The sequence below is a fragment of the Acipenser ruthenus genome, chromosome 37 (assembly GCF_902713425.1).
Source record: "Acipenser ruthenus chromosome 37, fAciRut3.2 maternal haplotype, whole genome shotgun sequence".
Classification (NCBI taxonomy): Eukaryota; Metazoa; Chordata; class Actinopteri; order Acipenseriformes; family Acipenseridae; genus Acipenser; species Acipenser ruthenus.
Window position 1 is genome coordinate 1,349,795 of NC_081225.1, and position 25,898 is coordinate 1,375,692.

Sequence of the window (25,898 nt, forward strand, 5' to 3'; positions counted from 1 at the left end):
TCCTTTTAGAATCGGAACTCCACCTTGGAACGGTCAGTCTCAGTGTTCTCAGAACACTCCCCCTGTCAGTCTCCCACACTGAAACAGCAGCGTCAGTCTGCCTGGCTATTTCTACCAGGCTCTCTGAAGAAGGAGGTGCGGCTCATTATTAAAACAGAGAGCTTCCAGTTTATCAGCCACTTTCCTTTTTCTTCATGAAGTATTTCTAGCGATTATTTCTAATTTCTTGGATCTAGAGCGGTTTGATGTTTTTGAACCATTTTTAAAAAGCAGAGAAATGAAACAGCGTGCTAGTAGCTGCTTTAGCCTCAGTCTCCCCGCTCCGAGATTCTTGTTCATTTTCAGCTGACCCATTGCTCCCATTTTCTTTATCTGCCTGCTTAGTAGAATGCGGAAGGAGACTGGTGTGGCTGATCTGGTTCAAAGAAGGATCAATGGCACAGATTAGTGTCTCAAAAGCACAAATTTTATTTTTTCTCAACTACTCTATAAAAAGCTGCCGTTATGGGATACATTTCTGGGTCTTTTCTTTAAGAACCTACAAGTCTCCACATTGGCATACAGAACTGAGACCCCCCCCCCCCATTAAGCTGCCTATATTGATCAGGATGGACACTGATAGTCAGCAGTATTAAGTGGTGCTGTGCAATGATGTGTGGAAAGGAAGCATGAAGCAACTGTACATTTCTTTGCTTTAGAGAGAGAGAGAGAGAGAGAGAGAGAGAGAGAGAGAGAGAGAGAGAGAGAGAGAGAGAGAGAGAGAGAGAGAGAGAGAGAGAGAGAGAGAGAGAGAGAGAGAGAGAGAGAGAGAGAGAGAGAGCACTGCGGTCTTGTCTTACAATTCTACGCAGCGAAAGCTGGCCCATTCATCAGGCTTTCTCAATAGTAAACCTTAGTCCAGGGGGAGGAGGTTATTGATGCTCAACTAAAAACACTGATGAAGGCATTAGCCCATTGTTTAACTGAAAAGAGGAAAGTGAAAAGGTTCGTTTTCAGGTGGATGTCAAAATAAAATTCTTAGACATGTCTTTGTTATTTCTGTACATTGTAATTAGACCCCCTCCCTCCCTCCCTCCCTCCTCCAATTCATGTTACAAGCAGACCAAATGGAAGTGTAAGGTAAACAAGTTTATTGTTACTGGCAAATATATAAATTACTGCTCCACATTTTCACAGAAAAAGTTTCCTATAATCCCCCCCAACCCCGTTCTCTTTAAGTCAGCTTTTGAACTGCCATCTATACATTAGTGCACAAACAAAAAACACCCACATCGATGAATAACATGTTCTTTTTTAAAAGGTAGCTGCTGTTATTGACCGAGGGATGTTTCCCCTCTTACAAAAAACAACGACCAACAACAACAACGATATCAACAACAGTGCAAAAAAAATAAAAAATACATAAAATAAAAGTTCTAAAACTTTGTCCTGTTAGTTTCGCATGTAGAGGAAAAGAGAGATTAATACAGAAGGATTTAACTGAAAAAAAAGGCTTGACAATGAAAATAAAATATTCAAACCAAACATTTGTTTTTTTATTCCTTCATTAGGGGCCTATATGCAGCCCTGTCTTGTTATAAAAAGACAGGGGTAAATATTAGCTGTCAAAGGACACAGTGTACATACAGATCAGGAGAACCAAACACAGTTAAAACAGAACAGGGAATAATAATAATAATAATAATAATAATAATGGTCTTTGAAATGTTCAGAACTGTTGTGCAGATTGACAATAGCACCAGAGTATCCGTACAGACAAAGTTTATAGAATTATAAAAATAAAAACACTTCAATATTGTACGTGTGTCACAAGTCACCTTAAAAATGTATCTCCTGCCCTGACATTGGTTTTCAGTGCCGTGTGTCATTCAGCTTTATCCCAGCATGGACAAGGAAACCAGCTCCCAAGTTCACAACCCTGTCAATTCAGCCTTTTTTTATTATTGTTAAATACATTATAGGTAGCAACATTTCAACATGCCCTTACCCCAAACTCCAGCCTTTTTAAAAGTGCTGGGATTGTCGTGGTACGAGTGAAAACATCCAATTCAATAAACTTTTCAGGTAGGAAAATGCATTTTGAAATAAGTTTAGACCCCATGAAGCTCAGCAAATGTTTTTTTTTTTTATTTGAATTTTATTTATTATTATTTTTTTGAATCAATGATGGCAATCAAATACAGAATCTATAAATGGGCGAAGGGAAAGAAGATTCAAGCTGCAGGAAAATCTCTGCTTTGAAATCTGGATTTAGTTTCTCACATATGTGTTTTTTTTTTTTGCAGTGTGAAAAATTTCCTGCATCAAGGAGATGAAAGACCGCACTGTTTTTTTATTTTTAAATATATAAAATCCTCTTTTGTGGAGACTTCCTCTTGTGATCTTTGAAGTTTGAAAAACAAAAGCATTGTAATTGACTGTTTTCGTCATGCTCCTTTGTAAAACAATGCTTTAATTTTTTTTTTTTTTTTTACATGGAAAAACCCAACTTCCCCACCTGTTGGATAACGTTGATAAAAGTTTGTAAAGAAATATTACTCTTCTACGAACCTTTCTTAAAAAATAAAAGTTTATTGAATGAGGGGCTTTTAACAGATCGACTAATGCTTTTGGATTGGTGAGGACATATTAGCACAATTATTATTATTATTATTATTATTATTATTATTATTATTATTATTAAACAAAAAATCTGGATCTTTAAAAGTCTACTGTTTTAACAGAAACGCCCGCCCTTTTCACCCAGTCCTTCTCTCTCTCTGAAGTTTGATCTTAAAGGTGAATACAGAATAGGAGAAATGATAAAAGAAAGAAACAAAAAATGATATATATTCCACACTTCAGAGTCAATTTTAAGGAATGAGACACAACTCTGTGAAGTGCAAATCTCTGTCGCAAACCGATCAAAGTGTGGAGAGACAGAGCACGCCCCATCCATTGTGAGATTAGCAGCTGCGTCGCTCAGTGGAAAAGAGGGAGACCTTACTGTAAAGCAAATATAATAAGTCTTTACAGAGTTCTAGGAGATGGGGAACTACATTAGCTTCTTTAAACAAGTTACCAGCACAGAGTTTAGCCTCAGGAGATGCGATACGCGTATTTAAATATGACGTTGTTTAAGAAATGACGCTCACATTATAACAATGATGCAAAACAGGAAAAATTACCATAAAACATCCAAATTATAAAGCCTTGTTCTAGATACTTGGACGAGGGGGAGAGTAGCTGATCGTTATACTATTATTTATAAAAAACTTTAAAACCTTAAAAAAAGGGGAAATTATTCCATCCAGCTTAATACAGCCAGTGGGAATCAGGCTAAATAAAATCACAGATCTCTCTGTGATGTATTAGTTTGCAGTGTTTAGTTACGGGAATAAAGCAGTCTATGAATCTCTGGTGGGGATTAGAGGGCGGCTATATTTAGCGTGAATTATTTTCATTCAACGTGGGTGAATCATCGGAAACCAATTCCACCTACATCTTAAAGTTAGTTTTCTTTGAGAGTTTAAAATGAAACAGGATTTGTACAGCACATAAGGCAATGCCCCATTAGAAAAACACTGATTTATACACCCTGATATTTAATGCTATCTTTTGAATCAAAACAAGCCAGACAGGGAGGGCTTTGTAAAATTAATTCTCTCCACAGCGAAGTAAAAATGCTTAAAAACTACATATACTGTGCATTATATACAACTCAAACTCCAAAAAACAACAGCATTTAATAAGCAATAAGTAACTATCTAAATATATACTTAAATATTTTATTTTTGTATTTTCACAACATATAAATACTTTCTATACATATAATTTTATATATTTTTTTTGTATTATTTACATAACGTTTGCTACATTTAACAGAAATAATAAAATAGGTTTATATTAAAATACCACACACTGATGGGTCTATGTGAACTATTGCTACGGCCAAAGAACATTTTATTTTTTTCTTTATTTTATTTTTTTTGTGATTTTACAGTCGAAACAGTGAAGTTTTTACCAAGGCGAACGATAAATAAAAACACTGACTGACTCCTCAATCTTTTTCTTTTAAAGGAGAGTTGGCAAACCTCTCGCTCACTAACTAACCTACAAACAAACGCATTTAAATGCTTCCAGTATCTGGAATGTGCTTTTTTTTTTTTAAATCCTTTTTGAAAAAATACAAATGTGATGAAATAAAAATAAATAATATTAAAAAAAAAAAGTTTTTAAAAAGAATTTGTGATAGCGGTAGATAAGATCAACCTTCAGGACAGAGAGAGAGAGAGAGAGAGAGAGAGAGAGAGAGAGAGAGAGAGAGAGAGATAGTGGTGATTTTTCTGTTTGGTGACACACAGACACACATTCCAATGCTGCACATCAGTCCTCTTTCATTTAAATAAAAAAAATGTTCTTAACAGCAAGAATATATTGTGTATATATATATATATATATATATATATATATATATATATATATATATATTTTTTTTTTTTTTTTTTTTTAAATAGCAGATGTTGGTCTACCAATTATAAAAATGTTTATAAAAAAAAAAAAAAAAAAAGACACACATGTTCTTTACAGAAGAAAAAAAATCTAACAAACAGTCAAACCTGTACTGAACGAAGAGCAGCTGTTCAGACAGGTCCCCCCCAGTCTGTAGAGACCACTCTGGAGAATCCTGGTCTTTATAGTGAGCAAAGCTAGAATCAAAGTGGGGCATATTTTTCTTTGTTGGTGTTTCCGTGAATAAACACAGAACAAAAAAGCACCAGTGCGTTTTATAGGTTTTTATCAATCCTTTAACCGTTTCAAGACAGAGCTTTGGAAAACCTTTAATAAAAGTACAAAAGGAAAATACAGATACTCTTTTTTCACTAAAAACGTATGGGATAGTTTAAAGTGGCGTTTACACACAAACAGGTTTAGCCTGTTAAATGAAGAAATTCAGCCTTAGCTGAGGCCAACAGATCCACTTAGTCACCAGTTACTCGGTAAGCAGGATTCGAACCCTGCCCTCCCAGGAGAGGCACGTATGAGAGAGAGCGAGAGAGAGCAAGAGAGAGAGAGAGAGAGAGAGAGAGAGAGAGAGAGAGAAAGAGAGAGAGAGAGAGAGAGAGAGCACCACTTTGATTCTAGCCTCCTCACGTCACTAGTTTGGAAATCAACCTGGGGCTAGTTTCAGAAAGCAGTTCTAGGTAGCAGTCTGCTAAATCCAATTCACTTCCATACAAATAAAAATTAAAAAAACCCCTGAAAATAACACATTTATACTTTAAAGAATATACACTTGCTGAGTGGAAATTTACACAACCTTATCGTACTACCTTCAAAATATCGAAAACAGGTCAAAATAAGTGCTAGCTTTGAGAAACTGGCCTCTGGATACCAAAAGGCGGACCCACCCTGTTCGATGTGCCGTTCGCGAGCAGGCTTGACTGGGTTTGACTGGGCAGAGTGGAGAGCTGTGTGGCGGTGGAAGGTGATGGTCGATGCTTGTTGCTTGTTGTTGCTTGTTGTCTTGCTGGTCGGCTATCCTCTCTTACAGGCTGCTGCCCAGCGCTGTTGCTGCGGCTGCTGTTGCTGCTGGCTTGCTGGGGTCGGAGGAGAGCTGCTGTAGTTTTAGTCTCATGAGGCTGGCACTGGAGTAACCCTCGTCACTGCAGCTGCTCCGCAGGCTGCCTCGCTCGTCAGAGTCACTGATGCTGCTGTTGCTCCAGTCCAGGTCCCCCATCAGGTAGTCAGTGCCTTCCACGTCCACGTCCACGTCCACATCCACGTCCACGTCGATCTCCTCTGCAAGGCAAACCGGGAAAAAAAAAAAAAAAAAAAAAAAACGCACAGCGAGCGTCAAGGACAGTTCGCATTCCTCAAGTCTGGCATCTCTAGTGCACAGTATGCCGTTTTCAAGCATTTTTACCCATAGATTTATAGATAATTCATTCTGGAAAGCCCTTCCCGATTCAAAAGAAAGAATTAAAAAGATGACATTAAATAAAGAGTAATACAGCAGTGTGGAGTAGTGGAGTAGTGGTTAGGGCTCTGGACTCTTGACAGGAGGGTTGTGGGTTCAATCCCCAGTGGGGGACACTGCTGCTGTACCCTTGAGCAAGGTACTTTACCTAGATTGCTCCAGTAAAAACCCAACTGTATAAATGGGTGATTGTATGTAAAAATAATGGGATATCTGTATAATGTGAAATAATGTATAATGTGGTATCTTGTAACAATTGTAAGTCGCCCTGGATAAGGGAGTCTGCTAAGAAATAAATAAATAAATAATTAATAATAATAATAATAATAATAATAATAATAATAATAATACAGGTACACAAAATGTGAATAATTGTTAAAACAATAAAATTACATCATACGTCCTTCAGCAGTGCTCGAAACAAGCTGTTGTTAAAGGTTGTTAATAGAAGTTGTCTATATATGCTCAGTATGTAGCTTTTCAAGCGTTTGTACCTATAGCTTTAGAGTTAATTCTGTAAAGCCCTCCCTGTCAGGCTTGTTTTGATTAAGACAATTTAAAAAAAGTGGCACGTAATATCAGGGTGTTGAAACCAGTGTTTTTCTAAGGGGCACTGCCTTATCTACTGCACAAACCTGTTTATCTTTTAAACTTAAACTTATATTGGATAGCTGCACCTACCCTTGTTTAAACATAATTTCCCGTCAGAAACGCCTTCGGAATGTGGCATCAAGGTTTGGTCAGACAAACATGTTCGACATCTGCTAGGCTTTCTGAAGTAGATATCCACCCCTGCCCTTTTTAATTTAAAAGTTTCCAAAATTATTTTTATTTATTTATTTATTTATTAAACGGTTTATAACAGCTTCCTAGCTGATCTCAGTCGTCCTGCACGTTTAAAATACAAGGTCTGCCCAGTCGATCCCTACATAACCTTTGAACACTCTGAATCATAAAAAAAAAATCTACATGCAAACTCTAAAACGACACTCATGGGCACGGACTGTTTATAAGGCTACAGATAGCGTATGCAAAAAGAGCGGAGCGAGGAATCGAAGGCAGCCTCTCTTACCTTGGTCAGAGTCCGACTTCTCGGATGAGACAGTGGACCCGGTGCTGTCCATCCGTATCCTCTCCACTCCCAGCTGCTCCAGTCTCCTCTTCAGATGCCTCTGCTCACGCTGCAACTGGTCTAACTGGTGCTGGGATCTCTTATCGCTCTCTTCTAGTTTCTGGAAGAGACACACACACGCACCTTTTAGATTTCAGTCCCGTCTTGCTGAGGAGTTAGAAGACAGTAGATAATAGTTTTTCATATAATGTAGTAAAAATAGTCACAGAGGAAAATGTGACCCCTTTCCCTTTACTTTGTTAAATTCTTATTAATTATCAGATGTTTTTTCATCCGAAGGACGGAGCACAAGGAGGTTAAGTGACTTGCTCAGGGTCACACACAGTGAGTCAGTGGCTGAGCCGGGTTTGAACCTGGAACCTCCTGGTAACAAGCCCCTTTCTTTAACCACTGGACCACCAAGCCTCCTTTACAATTTTTGTGAACTCCTCCTCTCAGAAATACACTTCCCACCATCCTCCTGCTCACATAAGTAACTGAGATGGATTTACCAGTGAGCAGGAGGATGATGGGAAACGTAGTTCTGAGAAGCCATCTTGAGACAGGCAATGCAATTTAAAAGTTTAAAAAAAAGTGGTCAAAATGTAAAAAAAAAAAAAAAAAAGTTAAAAAATGTAAAACAATACACATACCTTAACTTACGTAAATAGTTGTAGCAACACATGGGAACGTGTAACACAGTAAAATAAAAATGTACCCTTTGCTGCATAATGGTCCATTGTATTTACAAGTGCAATTAGGGGAGGGAAAAGTTTATTTGAAGCACTGCAAGGGCGCAATGATCTAATAGCAGCACTTATTGTGTAGCCTTGCAATAATAGAGCAATTTAATTACTGTAGGTTGCAATATAATATTGTCTGAAACCAAACAAAACACTGGAGCTGGGCAAATTTCCATCCACCCAATCAACAAATCTGTGTGCGCGAGTGTGTGTGTGTGTGTGTGTGTGGGGGTGTGTGTGTGGGTGCGTGTTGTTGCGCTTACCTTTATGTGCACTCTGGCTTTCATTAGCAAGCTGAGGGTGGTGTGCCTATTAGAATCTGGTCCCAGTGGTACGAGAGATTTCAAACGCTCCAAGCACAACCGTAAATGAGCCCGTCTAAGGGAAAACAGAGGAAGAAAGAAATATTAAAAACAACAAATTAAACTAGTTTTTTTTTTTTTTTTTACATAGCTGTTATTGGACGATACTTAAAAGTGACGTCAGGGTGTATTTCAATGATCTAAAACCAGTGGCGGATCTGGGTTTTAGACAAAGCAAAATGAAAAAAAATCAAATGCAAATTATTAATTCTGGCAGTTCTAAGCTACTTTATTTGGGGTGAGGGAGAGAGAAAGTGAGAGATCAACAGTATTTGGAATTCTTTTTTTTTAAATCTAATTTGTAATCAGCTCAAATGGGGGAAGAAAAAAATAAAATAAAATTAGCAGTCAATGAGTATATATATATATATATATATATATATATACACACACATATCATGTTCAAGACCCAAGCAGACGCACCTGCACAAATGCAGAAAAGAGGTGAAAAAGTTAAGTACGCAGCTTTGAAGTTGCCACTGAAGCTCTGGCTGTGGGCCACAGAAAACAGTCTCCGTCTCGAATTAAAACAGCCCGCACTGAGGAAGCCTGTCAGTTTGTGAGCTCCGATAAACATCCCCCAAGTCTTTAAACTCTCTCCAGTCCCCGTCTGGGACCCGAGGCAGCCCATACACTGCAGGCAGGCGTCCAGCACAAGCAAGGGCATCATTAAAAAACAGCAACCGCTGAGATACAGACCCGCACTGTGCTGTGCTTTTCACAAAGAAACAGGCGTTAAAGCAGCAGAGTGGGGACTCTAATTCAAACACCAAGAGATGTGGAAGAGGGATTTCTTTAACTCCAGGAAATTAGAAGCAAATATTGCACAGAAAAGGCAGTTATTACACAGTACAGTACAGCAACATAAATTAAACTTCAATTCTAAAAATAACAATCCCTGATAAACACAAACCACCCTGACCAAACTGAATCGACAAACTTGCATTGGGTTTTTTTTCCAAATATCAGAACAAAACAAAACCTATTTATTTTTTATCATCATTTTTAAAAAAAAAAAGAATCTGTCATGCTCATGGTGGGCCTACTCCCTGTTGACAATGCTGTGGCAGGTGTTTATGGTTTGGTTATTTGATACTTATGAAGGAGTTACTATGGCTCATTCCAGAGCACCGTTGTGTCCCTTCTGTTTCATTTTAACCCTGGAGCCAGCTTTAGGATTTCTTTAGGAGACTGCAAAATCACAGAGCAGTCTTACACAGGGCCTTTAAATGGTGCATCATTCATCTGCAAAGTTTAACACAACAAGGGCCAGGATTACATAATAAAAATAAAATACAATTACAGCATCACTATCCTAACAGCTTTAAAATTAAACCAACCAAAAAAAAAAAAGTCTTGCTGTAGCATTCCTTCACCACCATATCTTCCACGGTATAATGTGTATGCTAACTGCACGAAACTGTACTGTAGCGTTTACCCCCACTGCCAAACCCACAGAGGAGCAGCACAGTCTATGCAATCGAAAGGTAGAACCAACACGCAGAAATTGTGCAATTAAGCTTGCAGATCCCTTTTCATTACGCAATACAGAACGCACTGAAATAAAATGTTCCAAGCTTACGTAGCGATTGAATCCAATGCTTGGCTGAAGGTTCAGTGTCAGCTGTAGTGCTAATGTAACCCCTCTTATCAACACTGCACTTAATGAGAAGAATGATGAACATGAACACTGTGCAACACACACACACACACACACACAAACGCTCTTTAGAAAAAGGAATTTAAATGCCCATGTTGGTGAAAGCAAACTTGACATCTGAACAGGGTGGGCATAGTAAGAGATAGCAGGAGTCCCCACACTACAGCAAACACTAACTTCAAAAATGTACTACGGAGTGAATTTCAAGGTAAAAACCCTTTGTTTTAGACGCTGGCTTCAGTAAGGGAGGATGAAAGAAGCCACGCAGCCACCAGGAATCTTTTCTCCATTACTGAATCACAGGTTGTAAATGCATCTCTAAATAAAGACGGGAAATTGCTGCTAAACTTGTAAACTGCTATCCAGTACTGCCCCCCCCCCCCCCTTCTTTTGGCAAGTTAAGGGAAGTGTAAAAGTTTCTATTGCATCGTTAGCATTATACAGACTTTCCACCCGCTGTGTCTCCTTGGACTTTGCCATGACTACAAGAATCCTGGAATCAGAGCTGTATTATAATCTAATGTCCTTCCTCAAACAAAACAAATATATTAACTTCCTCCTTACTACCACTATCACCAACAAGAACCACGCCTTTCAATTTGTATACCTCACGCCATGATCTCCACCCCAAACTACTGCAGCACATAATGTATTCTGAGCCTCACCTAATCCCCCGTGTTTAACACCAGCAATTAAAGGAAATAAATACAACAGACGAGCCTGGGGAACTCTGTGAGAGTAAGAGAAGTACAGCCTGGGCGCTCTTATTAACCTGCTTGTCACTTGGGTACAGTACCTCCGGCAGCTCACACGCACAGTATCAGCTGTAGAAAGGGGTCAGTAACTGCCCTGAGATACAGCAACAGCACTATAGGAGGTCAATGCTTATACCACAGCAATCTCCCACTGCACTAATACAACCAGTATACGACTCTACGTTTCACAAACCCTTATCCGCACTAATCTTGAACCACCCTAATGTTATTTTAGGTGAGTTAGTGCTAACCAGGGTCTGTGAAACCACCCTTTACAGCTTTTTTTTTATAACATACTACGAAGTACATTTCTTTTCGTTGGTAATGCAAATCTAATCTATTCCTAAAATAAAATATATATATGTATACCCAATCGCCATAATGTATACAGCTATGGCCAAAAGTTTTGCATCCCCCTACATTATGAAATCATTTTGCTTCATAAAGTCGAATGAAACCTGCTGATTAATGCTACGTTAACATATTGAATTAAATACCGCTTTGTGGTTTTCCACATACTTTGAACGAAAAACTGACACAAAACTGAAAAAAATGTGACACTTAAATCTAACATGAAAAATGGCTTCCGGCAAACTTCTGCAATATCACTTTGTAGTTTATTTGCTTACACGTTAAATAAAAGATCTAAATTATGTTGATATCGTTTTTATTTTTAAATGTCTCAATACTAAAATTCTAGGCAACGCAAAACTTTTGTGACCAGCTTGCTTTGTCGATGGCATTCAAAGTCGCTGTGGGATTTTCGGTGAAGTATGCACAATATGGTCATTTTTACAGAAGCGGTGACAGGAAGGCTGTTTTCACATCCTTTACACAACCTTGCTCCCCAGCAGTGACGCAGCACCCAGCCACAATATTCACAGCGCAATCCCTCCTGGAAACTTTACACAATTTCACACCTTGTGTCAGCACCAGATGACTCTGCAAAATGTAGACCAAAGTCCAAGATGACATGTATTTTAATGGGAAGGATTCAGGACATGCTTCAGGATCTATGGTAATACTTTTACAGTCCGGTCTCACAGAGACACTCTTGTAAATAACGTTCTTAAATGTTTTTTTTTTTTTTTCCTGGTTAAAGAATGGTTAAAAAAACGTATAATCCTCCTGCAGATTACAAAGCTCAGAGAAGACAGGTATGCTTGCGAAGTGACTGAACTTTCTTTTAATATTAGTAACAAACAAAACAAATTTAAAATAATAAAATTAACACCTGTGCTCCCGTTAACCTGACCAACCCTAATGAAGTACTGAAAGATTAGTATGACTAAGATAAAAAAAAAAAGTAATAAATAAATGAAGACATTAATTGATGGGAAGGCGTAGCATTAAATAAGTCATGCAGAGTTCAAATAAATAAATGACAATAAGTAAAAAGCTCAGCACTGGCCTAATCGTTACACAATGAACAATAGAAGGAATACCGACCCCACCACCCCACCCCCCAAAGCAAAACTAAGGATAACAAGCGAGTCTCCCTCACTTCAGCTGATTACTGACTCATTAGAGAGAGAGAGAGAGAGAGAGAGAGAGAGAGAGAGAGAGAGAGAGAGAGAGAGAGAGAGAGAGAGAGAGAGAGAGAGAGAGAGAGAGAGAGAGAGAGAGAGAGAGAGAGAGAGAGAGAGAGAGAGACCCCTTTTGTTAAATCTACAGCAGCACTACAGCCCTAAAGAGGACAAGAGAATAAGATCACCATTCTGCTTTTGAAAATGCTGTTTGAAGATTGAAAAGCTTCCCCCCCGACTGGCACTTTCAGAAGGCTAGACAGACGGTTCTGTACTGATAAATCCTGGGACATGCAGCCACCTTGAAACTCTGACGTCTTCCAAAGCATCCGATTCCCTGAAACACGCCCGGAGGCTGTTCCTGCCTTCCTCCGCTGAACTGAAACTGAGCCTTTAAAATGAGAAGACCTTTTCTTAAATTCTTAATGGAGCGACAGCTTTGGTTTTTGCTGCAGACAGGGGCTTTTGAAACCTTTTTGAGTGAAAGACTTTAAGTGAGCTTTTAAAAGAGCGAGAATTCCACAAAAAACATGAATTGGGGAAAAAATAAATAAATCAACATTTCAGACGTGGTTTTAGTTTACTGAAAAGCAGACTAAATAGCAGCAAGAAAAAAAAAATATAATAATAATAATAATAATAATAATAATAATAATAATAATAATAATAATAATAATAATATGTTTTTCCCAGATTATGATTTCTTCAGTTTTGTTGCCAGTCAACGATATTTACTTCAAACACAAACATTTGTCCTTGTTGTCTTCTCCTAAAAAACAACTGATAGCCTTAAATGGATTCGTTCATATCGTGGTTCTCAAAGAGCCATATATGGACCAAGTGCTATCTGCTGGACAGCCTAGCAACAGAACTTTCAGCTTTCTTTTTAATACTTTGACCCATGCATCTTGTAAACGTTCCACAATTTAACCACAATCTTTAAACGATTCACCTACAGAATACAGCTTTGGTCAAAAATTCTGTTTAGTTTCTTTTAGCTTGACTGTTTATATTAAAGTAAAAAGCGGTCTGGTATTGAGGATGAATTGCCCTGCCTCTATGAGAACGTCTCCTCTCAGACCTGCGGACGCTTCTAGTAAAACAGGATCTTTGGAAAATTGTAAAATTCAAAGATCACTAGGGAAAGGGAACACGTAATGGGGTCAGTGACCTTTATTGTGCCCTCTTGACCCGGGCAGCTGACCGAATGACCACAATGTAATTACTTCTTTTGAGCCCAAGGATAACAGCGCAGGAACCAAATTACAATTCTGACATGTGGAGCAAATTAAAAAGAGGCTGGGTGGGTTGGAGAGATGAGACGAGCCTTGTATTGTCACTCGGGGTAAATGATCGTGAACTTTAAACCGATCTCGAAAATGAATTTGAAATTCACAGCAGACTGAAAACATCCTGAGGAGGAGGTGGACAGGGTTGTGCTAGACAACAAATATTTTACACACAGCTCTGAATTTCAATTTCAAAGTAACCGATTTCTAAAGCACTTACTCAAAATACTCCGTTCTTGAAAAACAAAGAAAAAATGCATTTTTGATAAACCTTTAGTTAAATACTATGCCCCCCCCCCCCTCCCTTTTACTGTCTATATGATTTAAAGCCTCACGATAATTAATGTGAAATCGTTTGGATTTTCAACCACTGAAGGCCTGCCGTCTCTCGTTTCTGTCAGGAGTGACAGGTGTTACACACGATGATGCATCAACGCCCTTTCACACCAACAAGACAAAGCTCTCAGATTACTGGAGGTTAATTGGTTAAACTGGCTTAGGAAGACAGCTGATCCATGGCTAGTTAACTGAGCTCTCATCCATCAATTAACGTCAGTAAATCTCAAAACACAGCTTGCGCCGTTGCAAGGCGTTGCCACCAAGAAATCACATGTTGTAGAAATTCTCCTTGTAGTAAAGGCAGTTGCATGCCAAGGGAGCACACTCCGTCTATGACTCACAAGGAATCGTTCTGACTCTCTCTCTGTGTATTATGCAATTGTGGACGGGCCAGCTTGGGAATTCCCTGATCATGTGCCATAAAGTTACAACACGGGCGTGATGTTTAAACACTACTTTTAAAGCACGTCTAAACTCCTTGGGCAACAACAAAGCAAAGAGAAAGAAGAGACTGCCACTTTCAAAACTGGTCATAAACCTCAGCTGTGCTTAGAATCAGTCACCAAGACATGGATGACGTTCGCACTGACTGTAAAACACAGTATTCTAGGCTAGTCCTGGTTCTTGGTTCCTCTGGGGGAGGGCGCACACACACACACACACACACACACACACACACACACACACACACAGAACATTTTCTTATCATATTACGCAGGATATTCAAAAGAAGGTTGGTGTGGACACTGTATAATTATGGCGTCTAGTTTTCAGTTTTTATTTTCCATCTCTCTCCCTCCCTTTGAACCTTAATTAATAGTTGTTCAGTCTTAGCTGAATACCAGATTGTTTAAATTATCGACGCACTACTAGAAACTGACGCAGTGGAAATTAATAAGATGAATTCTGCGATTGGAGCCAGAATGAAATGCAGGTTCAAATAAAACGAGGTGAGATCAATGCGCGTCGTTTGTTAACTCAATCAAGATATGAGGGTAAAAAAAAAACAACTTCCTTTGGTAATTAGTGTTTGATTAAGAAAACGAATTGGCTCAAAATATGTTTAAAAGAGACATCACGTGATCCGAAATAAAACTAGAAGCTCTATTTATAATATATGCAAGACTTGATCAACATTAACTACAGGTTAATGAAGCCCCTTTCACCCAGCAAGACTCTTTTCATTGTCTGACCGGAGTCCATTAAAATCTATACAATCCATCTATACATGCACGCATTCCCCTGGATTGTTTTCCTCCAATGCATAATTCAAAGCCAGCCTCCACAAACATGCACAGTATACATCTGCGCTGCTGCTGCTGCTGTTGCTGCCGCACGCTCGGATCCCTTTGTCTGTGCGAGAACTGCGAATGCAAGACTGCCGGTGTCACAGGAGAAGCTTGCATACATTACTCATCTAAATCAGGCCAGGGTCCCTATTCACATCTCCACAAACATCAGGGAAACCCATTCATTTTCCACTGATGAGGGTCGCCCTTTATTAGAATGTAAATGAATACACACAGTCTTCACCCACCAACCCCCCACCCACGCCAACACACAACACAGTAGCAGAGAGGGTCTGTTAGAAACCTGTTAGGGGCCATACATGAAGCTAGAAATGATTCACGCAAGGCCAAAATCTTCCAGTTAATAGTTTTTTTTTTTGGATAAAAGTACAGCAATGAAAAAGTCACATTTTCAGATCTCTTTCAGATTTTTTTTTTTTTTTTTAGGACGAAAACCCAGATGAAAAAAACAAACTTAACACACACACACACACACACACACACACACACAACAGTGAACCTTACCTGTTTTTCTCCATTTCATTGTGCGTTGATCTAAAGAAAAAAAAAAAAAAAAAAAAAACTGTTAGAAAACGGTCTTGTTTTGTCAAACTCTGTCAACACAGTTGTATATCCCCCCCTCCCCCCTCCCCCCTCCCCCCTCCCCAAGGTGTGTTCTTGACTAGAACAGTTCTTAAATGTATTATGATACTTCTTATTATATTAAGGCTACAGTCTCAGAACAATACTGCACTTACCCAGCTACTGCACGTCTAGCTTGTTGCACATGCATGCGTGTAACAGCGCAATATGTTACAAAGACAGACTGGACACTTCTTTTGGTATTTAGCCTCTTGCCCCTGTGCTTTTAAAACCCTAGCAGCCCTGAAGACAGACATAGCAACTGTAACCCAGAAACATGGGCTGGGTTGTGTTACTTGGTAGCGTTTAATTTATTGCAGGATACTTTCAATCCGACTCAGCTAGCACCAGCGGCCAAGAAAGCTGTGGCTAAACAAATATAGCGCTTCATGGAATAACTTAAGACTCATAGTGGTTTGGGCCATTCCAGCTTTTACTGTGAGCTTAAATAGACTCTACTTAACCTACAACTGAAGCTCAAAGGAAAACCAGGAACGACTCAAACTGCTATGCAGTCAGTCTTGAAGTATTCCCTGCATAAATTCCTTCTATTATTTCAGCCGTTCTTGACTCTTTCAATATAATTGATCAACGTCAATGGATGAATGTTAGGTACAGTTTTAGCCAGTGTTGATGGTAATAATAATAATAATAATAATAATAATAATAATAATAATAATAATAATAATAATAATAATAATAATAAGCTTCTTGATTTATAAATGTAGTGTGTTCACAAGGTAAATGCATTCAACTGTCTTGAAATAAATGATCCGTTTGCTTGTCACGACTGTTGTAGATTATCTATACAATGTTTAGGCAGAGGGAGGGCAGGGGGGGTTGTTTGAGAACGTGTTAAACTAGGCTTCTGTGCCCCAAGGGCAGCTGTAAATATTAACTATACAACACGAACGACGAAACTCTGAGAATTTAAAAAGGGCATTATATATATATATATATATATATTTTAGTAGACGCACTAAACCAATTTCCGATTATTGATTATGAGACAGGTAATAATTGAAGATAATAATCATGAGTTGATACACTTTAGTGTTCAAAAGCAAGAATCAAATAAAAATGTGTAGACTCCCTGAAAGCCTTCAAATGCAACTGAAAATATGCGAATTGTAATTATAGATAGATATAGATAGACACACACATACATACATACACACACTTGAGGCTCGAAATGGGGCACCAGGTGGAGCAATTCGAACATTGGAAATGTAATTGAGGCTAAACGCACGCCATGGAGATCAATAATCACTATTGCAGTTCTACACTTTGGCAATGAAAGGGAGGGCTGTTAGCAGCTGTGTCACAGTGCACAGTGCAATTACAATCGAAACTGAAGTCTTGTGAATTAAAAACCGAAACGGTTCAGCCATATTTTTGTTGGGGACATTAGAATGTAAGGGGATCCAGCAGTCACTACACCCCCCTCCACCGGATCAGTATAGTCTATAGATAGAGAGGCTCTACCCAGGCCTCTGCACTCAAGACCAGGGATCAGGTAGAGTGCAGAGAGACAGGAATACAGCAACACTACTAGAAGATATGGGCGGGGGAGGGCAGGAGGGGGGGTTTGAGAACATGTTAAAGTATGCTTCTATGACCCAAGGCCAGATGTCAATTAGATGCACAAATATGTCTAGAAGAGGTGTGTGCGTGTGCGTGTGTAAGGAGACGACAGTATTCTTATGGTAAATATTATGGTTTCATTTTACATTTGAAAAAAACACCAAAAAACCTAGGTTAAACGGTTTTACATTAAGAATCACATGAAGGTACAGAAAGCGCTTTTAGATCTACAGTGCTCGCTGGCTATTTTGCAATTTGTTAATTCAGAAATTCGGTTAACTTTCCTTTAAGGCCACGTTGATGGTCATGTACTCTTGTAATGCAAGGTATTCATCTCTGAGCCTTTGACAAAGGCAGTCATCTGCAGGCAACAAGTATTGGGACAGTAGTGTAATGCAGCACAGCCTCCAAAATGATTTGGTGATGTACAAGCATTAATGCACTTAATGTAAACTACACTGTAAAAAAATATGAAGCTTGTATTGTAACCCTGTACTGCCTTGTAACACCTGTAAGTCGCCTTGGATAAAGGCATCTACCAAATAAATAATAATAATAAATAATAATAATAATAATAATAATAATAATAATAATAATAATAATAATAATAATAATAATACACTGGATAGTACACCTTTAAAATGGCGTTGGGACAACCATTTGTAGATATTATCATGTATGCATTTGGAAACAATTACCATGTTCATAGTGTTCCTATTACAGAATGTATCAATGAACGCTATCCATACCACACCCATTTCATTAATATAGCCTCTTTCGTGGGCAAGCACCCCATAGCACTTTACAAACAAACAGCAACCAAAAGAGCTCCAAACTGCTTGCCAGTGAAAGGCCAAATCAAAGAAATGTGTTTTCAGCTTAGATTAAAAAATATATATATCTATATACTCTTGGAATTACCCCATCATTTGCCGATCTCAAAGTACGAACCGGGAATTGCAAAGGTATCATAAACCAGGCTGTACAAACTATTTATGTGAAGTGGTTTTGTATTGTCATCGCTATTTATGCATTTGCAACTGTCTTGGAAATAGTAATAAAAATTGAAGAACGGAATGTGCACATGAACAGAACATCCAAGTGAACACAGCACTTTTTAATGAACAGAAACACAGACACATATGCACGCACGCACGCACGCAAGTACAGATACACACACACGCACACACACGCTCACACACATGTACAGATACACACACACACGCACACGCACGCACACACACACGTACAGATACACACACACGCGCACGCACAGATACACACACACACACACAAACATAGTGGTTTAATCTGTGCCAAATATCTAAGCTTGTCTGGGCTGGAGATTTGGGCTAAATTTCCCTTCCTCTGGGAGACAGGGAAAGGAGGGGGAGGGGGGCTGAAAAGCTGGAAAAATACTGATGAAGAATAGGGAACTGTGGTAGGAAAGCAATAAATATTAACATTTAAACTGCTGCAGTGGCATAATGTTAAAAAAAAAAGGGGGAAGTGTTTTTTAATTCCGGTCTGTAATATAACTTTATGATGAAACGATAATAAAATATTGAACAATCGAAACCTGTGTAGCCTACGTGTCAACTATACAATACACAGGGTTATAAATATATTTTGTAATGAGATTCGTACACACGAATTGCTTTTAACTGTTTTGTTTTTCCCCCAGTTAAGATAATGTGTGGCATTTCAATAACAAGAAAACAGTAAAAGTATTATCTAACAAATGACATCTCCTAGCTTCTCTCTACACCAGGACTTATCAACCCCGGTCCTGGGGACCCCTTGTGTCTGCTGGTTTTTATTCCAACTGAGCTCTTAATTACTGAACTAAACCCTTAATTGAACTGATGATTTGCTTAATTAGATGTTTTTACTTGTTTTCAGCTCTTAACAGTTGCAAATTTTGATTAGCCGTAACATTTTATAAGTAACTTGAACTCTGCAACTTTGTAGGAGCCAAGAACAATTAAGTAAATTATTATTTCAATGAAGGGTCTAGTTAAATAACTGAGAGCTCAATTGGAATGAAAACCAGCAGACCAGGGTTGGGAAGCCCTGATCCACACCCTTACAGTTATATAATTATTTTGTAAACTTATTCAGGACTATCCCGCAATTAGGCCAAATCTAATAATATTTGAACAGCAGTAGTCGGTTCCTATTACTAAGACATCTTGTGTAAAAATAGAAATGACCCCGACTCCCCCTCCCTTTCACTTTGATATCCACTGAGCTTAAGTTACACCCTAAACAGCAGCTCCACTACAGATCAGGAAGCAGCCCGTGAAACTGGGGTTGCACAACCCTGCGCTGGAAAACGGGACTGGAAAACGGGTCTTGTGGTTTCTTTCTGAACAAATGTGAATTGAGTAATATTTTTGATGCTGCGTTTTTTTGGGGAGGGTTTTTGCATTTTATTTTGCAGGTTTGAGCTGCTGAGAATCTCAAACATACTTCTGAAAGCACTGGCATTTACTATGTATTGGCAACTAGTCTCTTCCCAGTTTGAGGATTTGCTGTTTATAACCATTATTATTTTTATTATTATTTATTTCTTAGCAGACGCCCTTATCCAGGACGACTTACAATTGTTGCAAGATATCACATTATTTTTACATACAATTACCCATTTATACAGTTGGGTTTTTACTGGAGCAATCTAGGTAAAGTACCTTGCTCAAGGGTACAGCAGCAGTGTCCCCCCACCTGGGATTGAACCCACAACCCTCCGGTCAAGAGTCCAGAGCCCTAACCACTACTCCACACTGCTGAATAACCATGACATTATTCAAAAGCACAGTGATGTCGCCTTGCTGAAGAAACTACAGCTCTGTAATTTAAAGACCACAGTGAGAAGTGGCAGCCTGACAGACTCTAAAGTGAGGATTTCCCCCTCATTATATTGACATGCCGGTAAAGCATTTTCAAATATCTAGCTCAAAACTAAATACACTTTAAAAAAATAAAAACCTATCCATACTCAGCATTCTTGAGGGTTTTGCTATGTACAGTAACCTCAATGCCAGCTGAGATCTGGAATGATGGATTCTTCTATCACTATGGGCCCTCATCCTAATAGCTATTAATAGAGACATATTGCACAGAAAAAGGGGTGATCTGTTTGATTTGATGATCACAACTCCACTATGTTTTTGAAGTTCCTGTAAACGCTGCCCCAAATGCCTGTCCAACTGAAGCAGCATGGAGGCTTGTGTTTATACAGCTCCCAAGATGTTTTATAAAGTACACTGAGCAAGAAACAAGCCGACTCCAATACTGAGAACAGCCCTTTACACAGCGTGTCAGCTGGCACCCCTCCTAATAACAAACACAGCCCCTCTTGAAAATCTCGAAGCAGTGTTGCATGATGAATGGAGAGTTGCATTCATGTGTGGCGGCGCATTGATCTTAACTTGGCATCAATTAAATATGAATTCAAAAAAAAAAAAAAGACTCATTACATATACCGCAGATGTATTTACTAAGAATTATTATTAATAAATTATACTTGTGGTCTCCAAAACGTTTTTTTTTCTTTCTCTCGCTTATTTTATGATTAAGTTTTATTTTTATTACAGCTGAAAGTGACATCTGAAAGAAACAATATCCCTTCTTATTACGGCAGGTCCAATTTGTATTATTTCGATAACCCTAGACGCGTGTGTGCCATTATCAGGATGCAGTGTTAGCCAACGTTCACAGCAAAATGCTAAAGCCCTATATTTTAGTATAGGAAGGGATCTGGACTATTTTCATTGTTTTCAATATTACACGTTTTTTTTAATGTTGATCAGACAGAGGAAGAAAGCCAATCTGAATACTATGTGACGTCACATAACAGTATCCATGTGAAATTGCTAAAGCCCTATATTTTAGTATAGAAGGGATCTGGACTATTTTCATTGTTTTCAATATTACACGTTTTTTTAAATGTTGATCAGACAGAGGAAGAAAGCCAATCTGAATACTATGTGACGTCACATAACAGTATCCATGTGAAATTGCTAAAGCCCTATATTTTAGTATAGAAGGGATCTGGACTATTTTCATTGTTTTCAATATTACACGTTTTTTTTAATGTTGATCAGACAGAGGAAGAAAGCCAATCTGAATACTATGTGACGTCACATAACAGTATCCATGTGAAATTGCTAAAACCCTATATTTTAGTATAGAAGGGATCCGGACTATTTTCATTGTTTTCAATATTACACGTTTTTTTTAATGTTGATCAGACAGAGGAAGAAAGCCAATCTGAATACTATGACGTCACACAAATGTCCACGTACAGAACGGAGGCATTAATTATTTAATTAATTAATTTTTTTTTTTTTTTTTTTTCAATTCTTTTAACGATTGATTCAGCTAATCCAGTGTACACAAAACAACACACCCGCCTCTGGAGCCTGGACTCGACCGGTAACATCAACAAAAATGGCGCATGGCAAGCCTCCCCCATTAATATCTGGTACAAAACTGTCAAAGCAGATCTTTATCAGCCTGACACTCACACCCCGCGGCCGGGCTGCCTGCACAGAGACCGCATCTTTGCAAATAATCAAATGATTTTCCTCTCTTTAGCATTTCCTCCAGTAGCCAAGTCGTGTTAAAGGGGAAGAATGGAGATATGGGGAAGGAGGGGGCTGTTTTAATTTAATACTATCGATCAACATTTTTAATAAACCTCAATATATTTAATGATGATGATGATGATGATGATTATTATTATTATTATTATTATTATTATTATTATTATTATTATTATTATTATTATTATTACTCTAATGTCGTCTCCATTGCAGTAAGTCGGTATTGACTCTTGAGGATATGGTTTGAAATGCTCCGGTACCTGCTGCTGGAATTCTTCTTGGATTTATTTCTCCGTTTCGCACTGTCTCGTTCTTTGACACTGTTGTTATTGTACGGCAGCATGGATGCGTAACCATGCTCCGCTTCTGCAAATGAATACACAAAAACACATACAAATCACACTGGGGAGGGGAGAAATCAAACCAATCCATTATACTGCAGCCATAACAAGAATGCAAACTATATTTAAAGCAACCCAGCATCGGTGTGAAGACTGTATAACAATACAAAAGAAACGCATCTATCTATCTATATTTATCTCTATCGCTATATCTATCTATCTATCTCTATCTATAGCTATATCTATCTATCTATCTCTCTCTCTGTCTATAGCTATCTCTCTATCTCATTCATCTATCTATCTATCTCATTCATCTATCTATCTACACTATCTATCTATATCATCTATCTATCTATCTATCTATCTATCTATCTATCTATCTATCTATCTATCTATCTATCTATCTACACTATCTATCTATCTATCTATCTATCTATCTATCTACACTATCTATCTATCTATCTCATTCATCTATCTATCTATCTATCTATCTACACTATCTATCTATCTATCTATCTCATTCATCTATCTATCTATCTATCTACACTATCTATCTATCTATCTATCTCATTCATCTATCTATCTATCTATCTATCTATCTATCTATCTACACTATCTATCTATCTATCTACATCATCTATCTCATCTATCTATCTATCTATCTCTCATTCATCTATCTATCTATCTATCTACACTATCTATCTATCTATCTACATCATCTATCTATCTATCTACATCATCTATCTATCTATCTATCTATCTATCTATCTATCTATCTACACTATCTATCTATCTATCTACATCATCTATCTATCTATCTACATCATCTATCTATCTATCTATCTATCTATCTATCTATCTATCTATCTATCTATCTATCTATCTATCTCATCCATCCATCCATCTATATATAATCTCCCTGTGCATCTGCTGCTAGCAGGCTTGAATCAGTGATGTCATCTGAACTCCAGTAAACCCCCAATGCTGTGAAAAACACAACCAACACATTGAGCACCGCACCAAGCACTACAGCCAAGAGCGGGCACAGCAGCAGCAAACCACGCCGTTTAATACTGCTACCCCTTTTTAAATAAGAGCTGCAAAACAAACACTCGTTAGTCGAAAAAGAAAATATACACAACACCGTGATTGGTGTGCATTGTGCACAACGCATCCCTTAATAAATGCACTGGGCTGCTTATGTAAGAGGTATTTATAAACAAGCAAGCACATTGTGGATAAACACACGGTTATATACACCATTTGTTTACACTGATGTTTGCTAAATCATATAGTATACATCTAAATAAACACCAAAACTGAATCAATGTTTTTATTTTCTTTAGCAACACACACAATGTTTGTCAAGTGGATCCACAACGATTTACAATGAACGGATCTCGTTTTATCGCTGTGTAATAACGTATACTATTAACAGTATTATTATTATTGTTATTATTAATTAAATATGATTACCTCTTTCTCTCCTTTCCAAGTATTCTGCAGCTTCCAGCAGCATTTGCACCATTTCGACCGCCGCCATTTTCCACAATAAAGCAGTAAAAGTAGGAACGATCCGGGTCAAAAAAGCTACAAATAAATAAATAACACTTTGTAGGACTCTGTCGTTTTGATGGAACGAAGATATTTTCTTTAAATAACCGGTTTGCAAAACTCAAATGCCGTCTTGAGCAACGCAGAATCCTTCTCTCGTAAAATAAATTGGGTCAAACGGAAGAATTTTTCTTTTGGTCAAAATAAATAAAAGTACAGCCGATGTTTGCTTTTTTTTTTTTCAGTCCAAACAACAACAAATAGTTAATAACAAAAGAAAAAAAAATGTTGAATTAAACAGGTCGTTATATTACAATATATCTATGGTTGATATCGAGTTTCTCTCAGATGACAGGAGACTTACAGCGTCGGTTCGTTTGTTTGTTTGCGGTATATAATATATATATATCTAGAAATATTACAGTAAGTATCTAGTCGTGTGTATAAAATGTTTTAAAATTGAACTTCTTTAACAAAAAAAAAAACACTAATTAAATGTAGTTGTTTAAACGCAAGACTGAACTCCTCAGCGCGAGCTGCACCGACTGACAGAAACTGAAAAGCGGTTTGTTTATGAAAAAAATAAAACAGTGACAGACACACCTCAACCTACCCCACTGAGTGAGTCCCGCCTTAGTTACCTTTCGATTGGAAAACAGCTAAAACGCTCTGCCTCCCAACTGGGTGGCCGGGGTGTCAATCTCAACACGCGAACGTTGCCGTCGCCAAGGTTTAGATTGAACCAAGTGATGAAACTGTCTCGCTGTGGTCGCCATTTTGGCTCCGAATTCGCTAGACGTTAACTCGAGATTCTGACGTATTAGAGCCGAAATGGCGTCAGTTTCACAACTATTTGCGACCGAGCCTCTGATCACAGGACGGACGCTATTGGTCAGCTTCTGTTGCTGTCGCCACAATGCTTTCAACGATTGGTCCAAAGTGTCCACGAGAAACCTTGGTAACCACCCTCTTTTCCCAAGAAGACCACACCCCCCTTCGGCTACTTATTTGACAGCTGAATCATGATAGCTCCACCCATAACTCCGCCCGGCTGACGTACCGACCAATCACGCTGGTTTTGGTGGGTCGTCTACTTTGCAATATGGAAGTCATTTTATTTATTGTAAAATACATATTAAGAAAGTCTCCTGTATTATTAAAGATATTAAACAAACAGGACATTTTTTACAATAGTTATCCAAACGTATACTGCTAAAATAGAAATACATTTTTTTTTAAAAGCATACAAAAAAGTAAGGTAGTTATTGTTATTTTTTCAACAAAACATAAACACATCAGATAGATAGATATTTTATTTATCTATCTATCTATCTATCTCTCTATCTCTCTCTATATATATATCTATATCTATATTTCCAATACATAGCATTGCCAATTGCATAACTAATTACATAACTAGCATGTGCTACGTGTTATGACAGTAACCTTTTACAAAAAAAACCAAAAAAAACACAGACTAAACTCAATACGACCGTGCACTTCACACCCAATTCGTTTACTTTAATCTAATTTGTTTGCAGTAAATCGAATAACCGACCGATAGACTGGTCATTTCAATTAGCCACGCCGCGTTAAATGGCACCACACTGGATAACGAGCGACTCTACCCCCAGTTTCAACACGCAGTCGTCCGGGCGGTCAAGCGCAGGCGGGGGTAGATATTTCTGTTGCGGGATTTTGAATCTGAATTGGCAGGGGAGGGTTAGAATGGTCGAGGAACACGGGCCTGTTCAAAAGGGGCAAAATAAGAACAAAGTAGCAAACATATTTTAAAGCATGATCTAAATTCTAAGTAACCAAATAACTTTATGTATATTTTAAAGGTCCAACAAGTGGATACACAGGTCGTTTTAAATGAACCCTCTGAGAGGTAAATTTTATATATATATATATATATATATATATATATATATATATACGCAGTGACCCAAATCCGCTTATAGAACGCACTTTGCGACCCAGGTCTTTCTTTGACCTTTTTGAAAACCGTGCCCACATGCGGGACGTTTTAGATCAAGGGCAAAACTAGACTGGTTTTGAAGTCTCGTTTTTCTTAATAAAATCAAGTTTGAAATTCCTTGACATAATTAAATAACAGTTTAGTAATAAATAACTT

The 25,898-nt window shown here is 38.1% G+C and overlaps 1 protein-coding gene across 1 annotated transcript; it reads right to left on the bottom strand.

Moving 5' to 3' along the window:
• Window positions 1–4,500: 4,500 nt before the first annotated feature.
• LOC117966434 (max dimerization protein 1-like) lies at window positions 4,501–24,323 on the bottom strand. Its single transcript, XM_059008556.1, has 6 exons — window positions 23,684–24,323; window positions 22,127–22,232; window positions 15,559–15,588; window positions 8,077–8,191; window positions 7,032–7,191; window positions 4,501–5,781 (listed from the first exon to the last, which is right to left on the bottom strand). The coding sequence occupies exons 1-6, from the start codon at window positions 23,748–23,750 to the stop codon at window positions 5,528–5,530; spliced, it is 732 nt and encodes a 243-aa protein (XP_058864539.1). The 5' UTR covers window positions 23,751–24,323; the 3' UTR covers window positions 4,501–5,527.
• Between the last annotated feature and the right edge of the window lie 1,575 nt (window positions 24,324–25,898).

Excerpts from the sequence above, each read along its gene's own strand:
- LOC117966434 (XM_059008556.1), bottom strand. The coding sequence starts at position 23,750 with ATGGCGGCGGTCGAAATGGTGCAAATGCTGCTGGAAGCTGCAGAATAC. Across the intron at positions 8,192-15,558 it reads AATGAAATGGAGAAAAACAG|ACGGGCTCATTTACGGTTGT; the intron begins GTAAGGTTCACT and ends GTTTTCCCTTAG. Across the intron at positions 5,782-7,031 it reads GAAGTCGGACTCTGACCAAG|AGGAGATCGACGTGGACGTG; the intron begins GTAAGAGAGGCT and ends TTTGCCTTGCAG.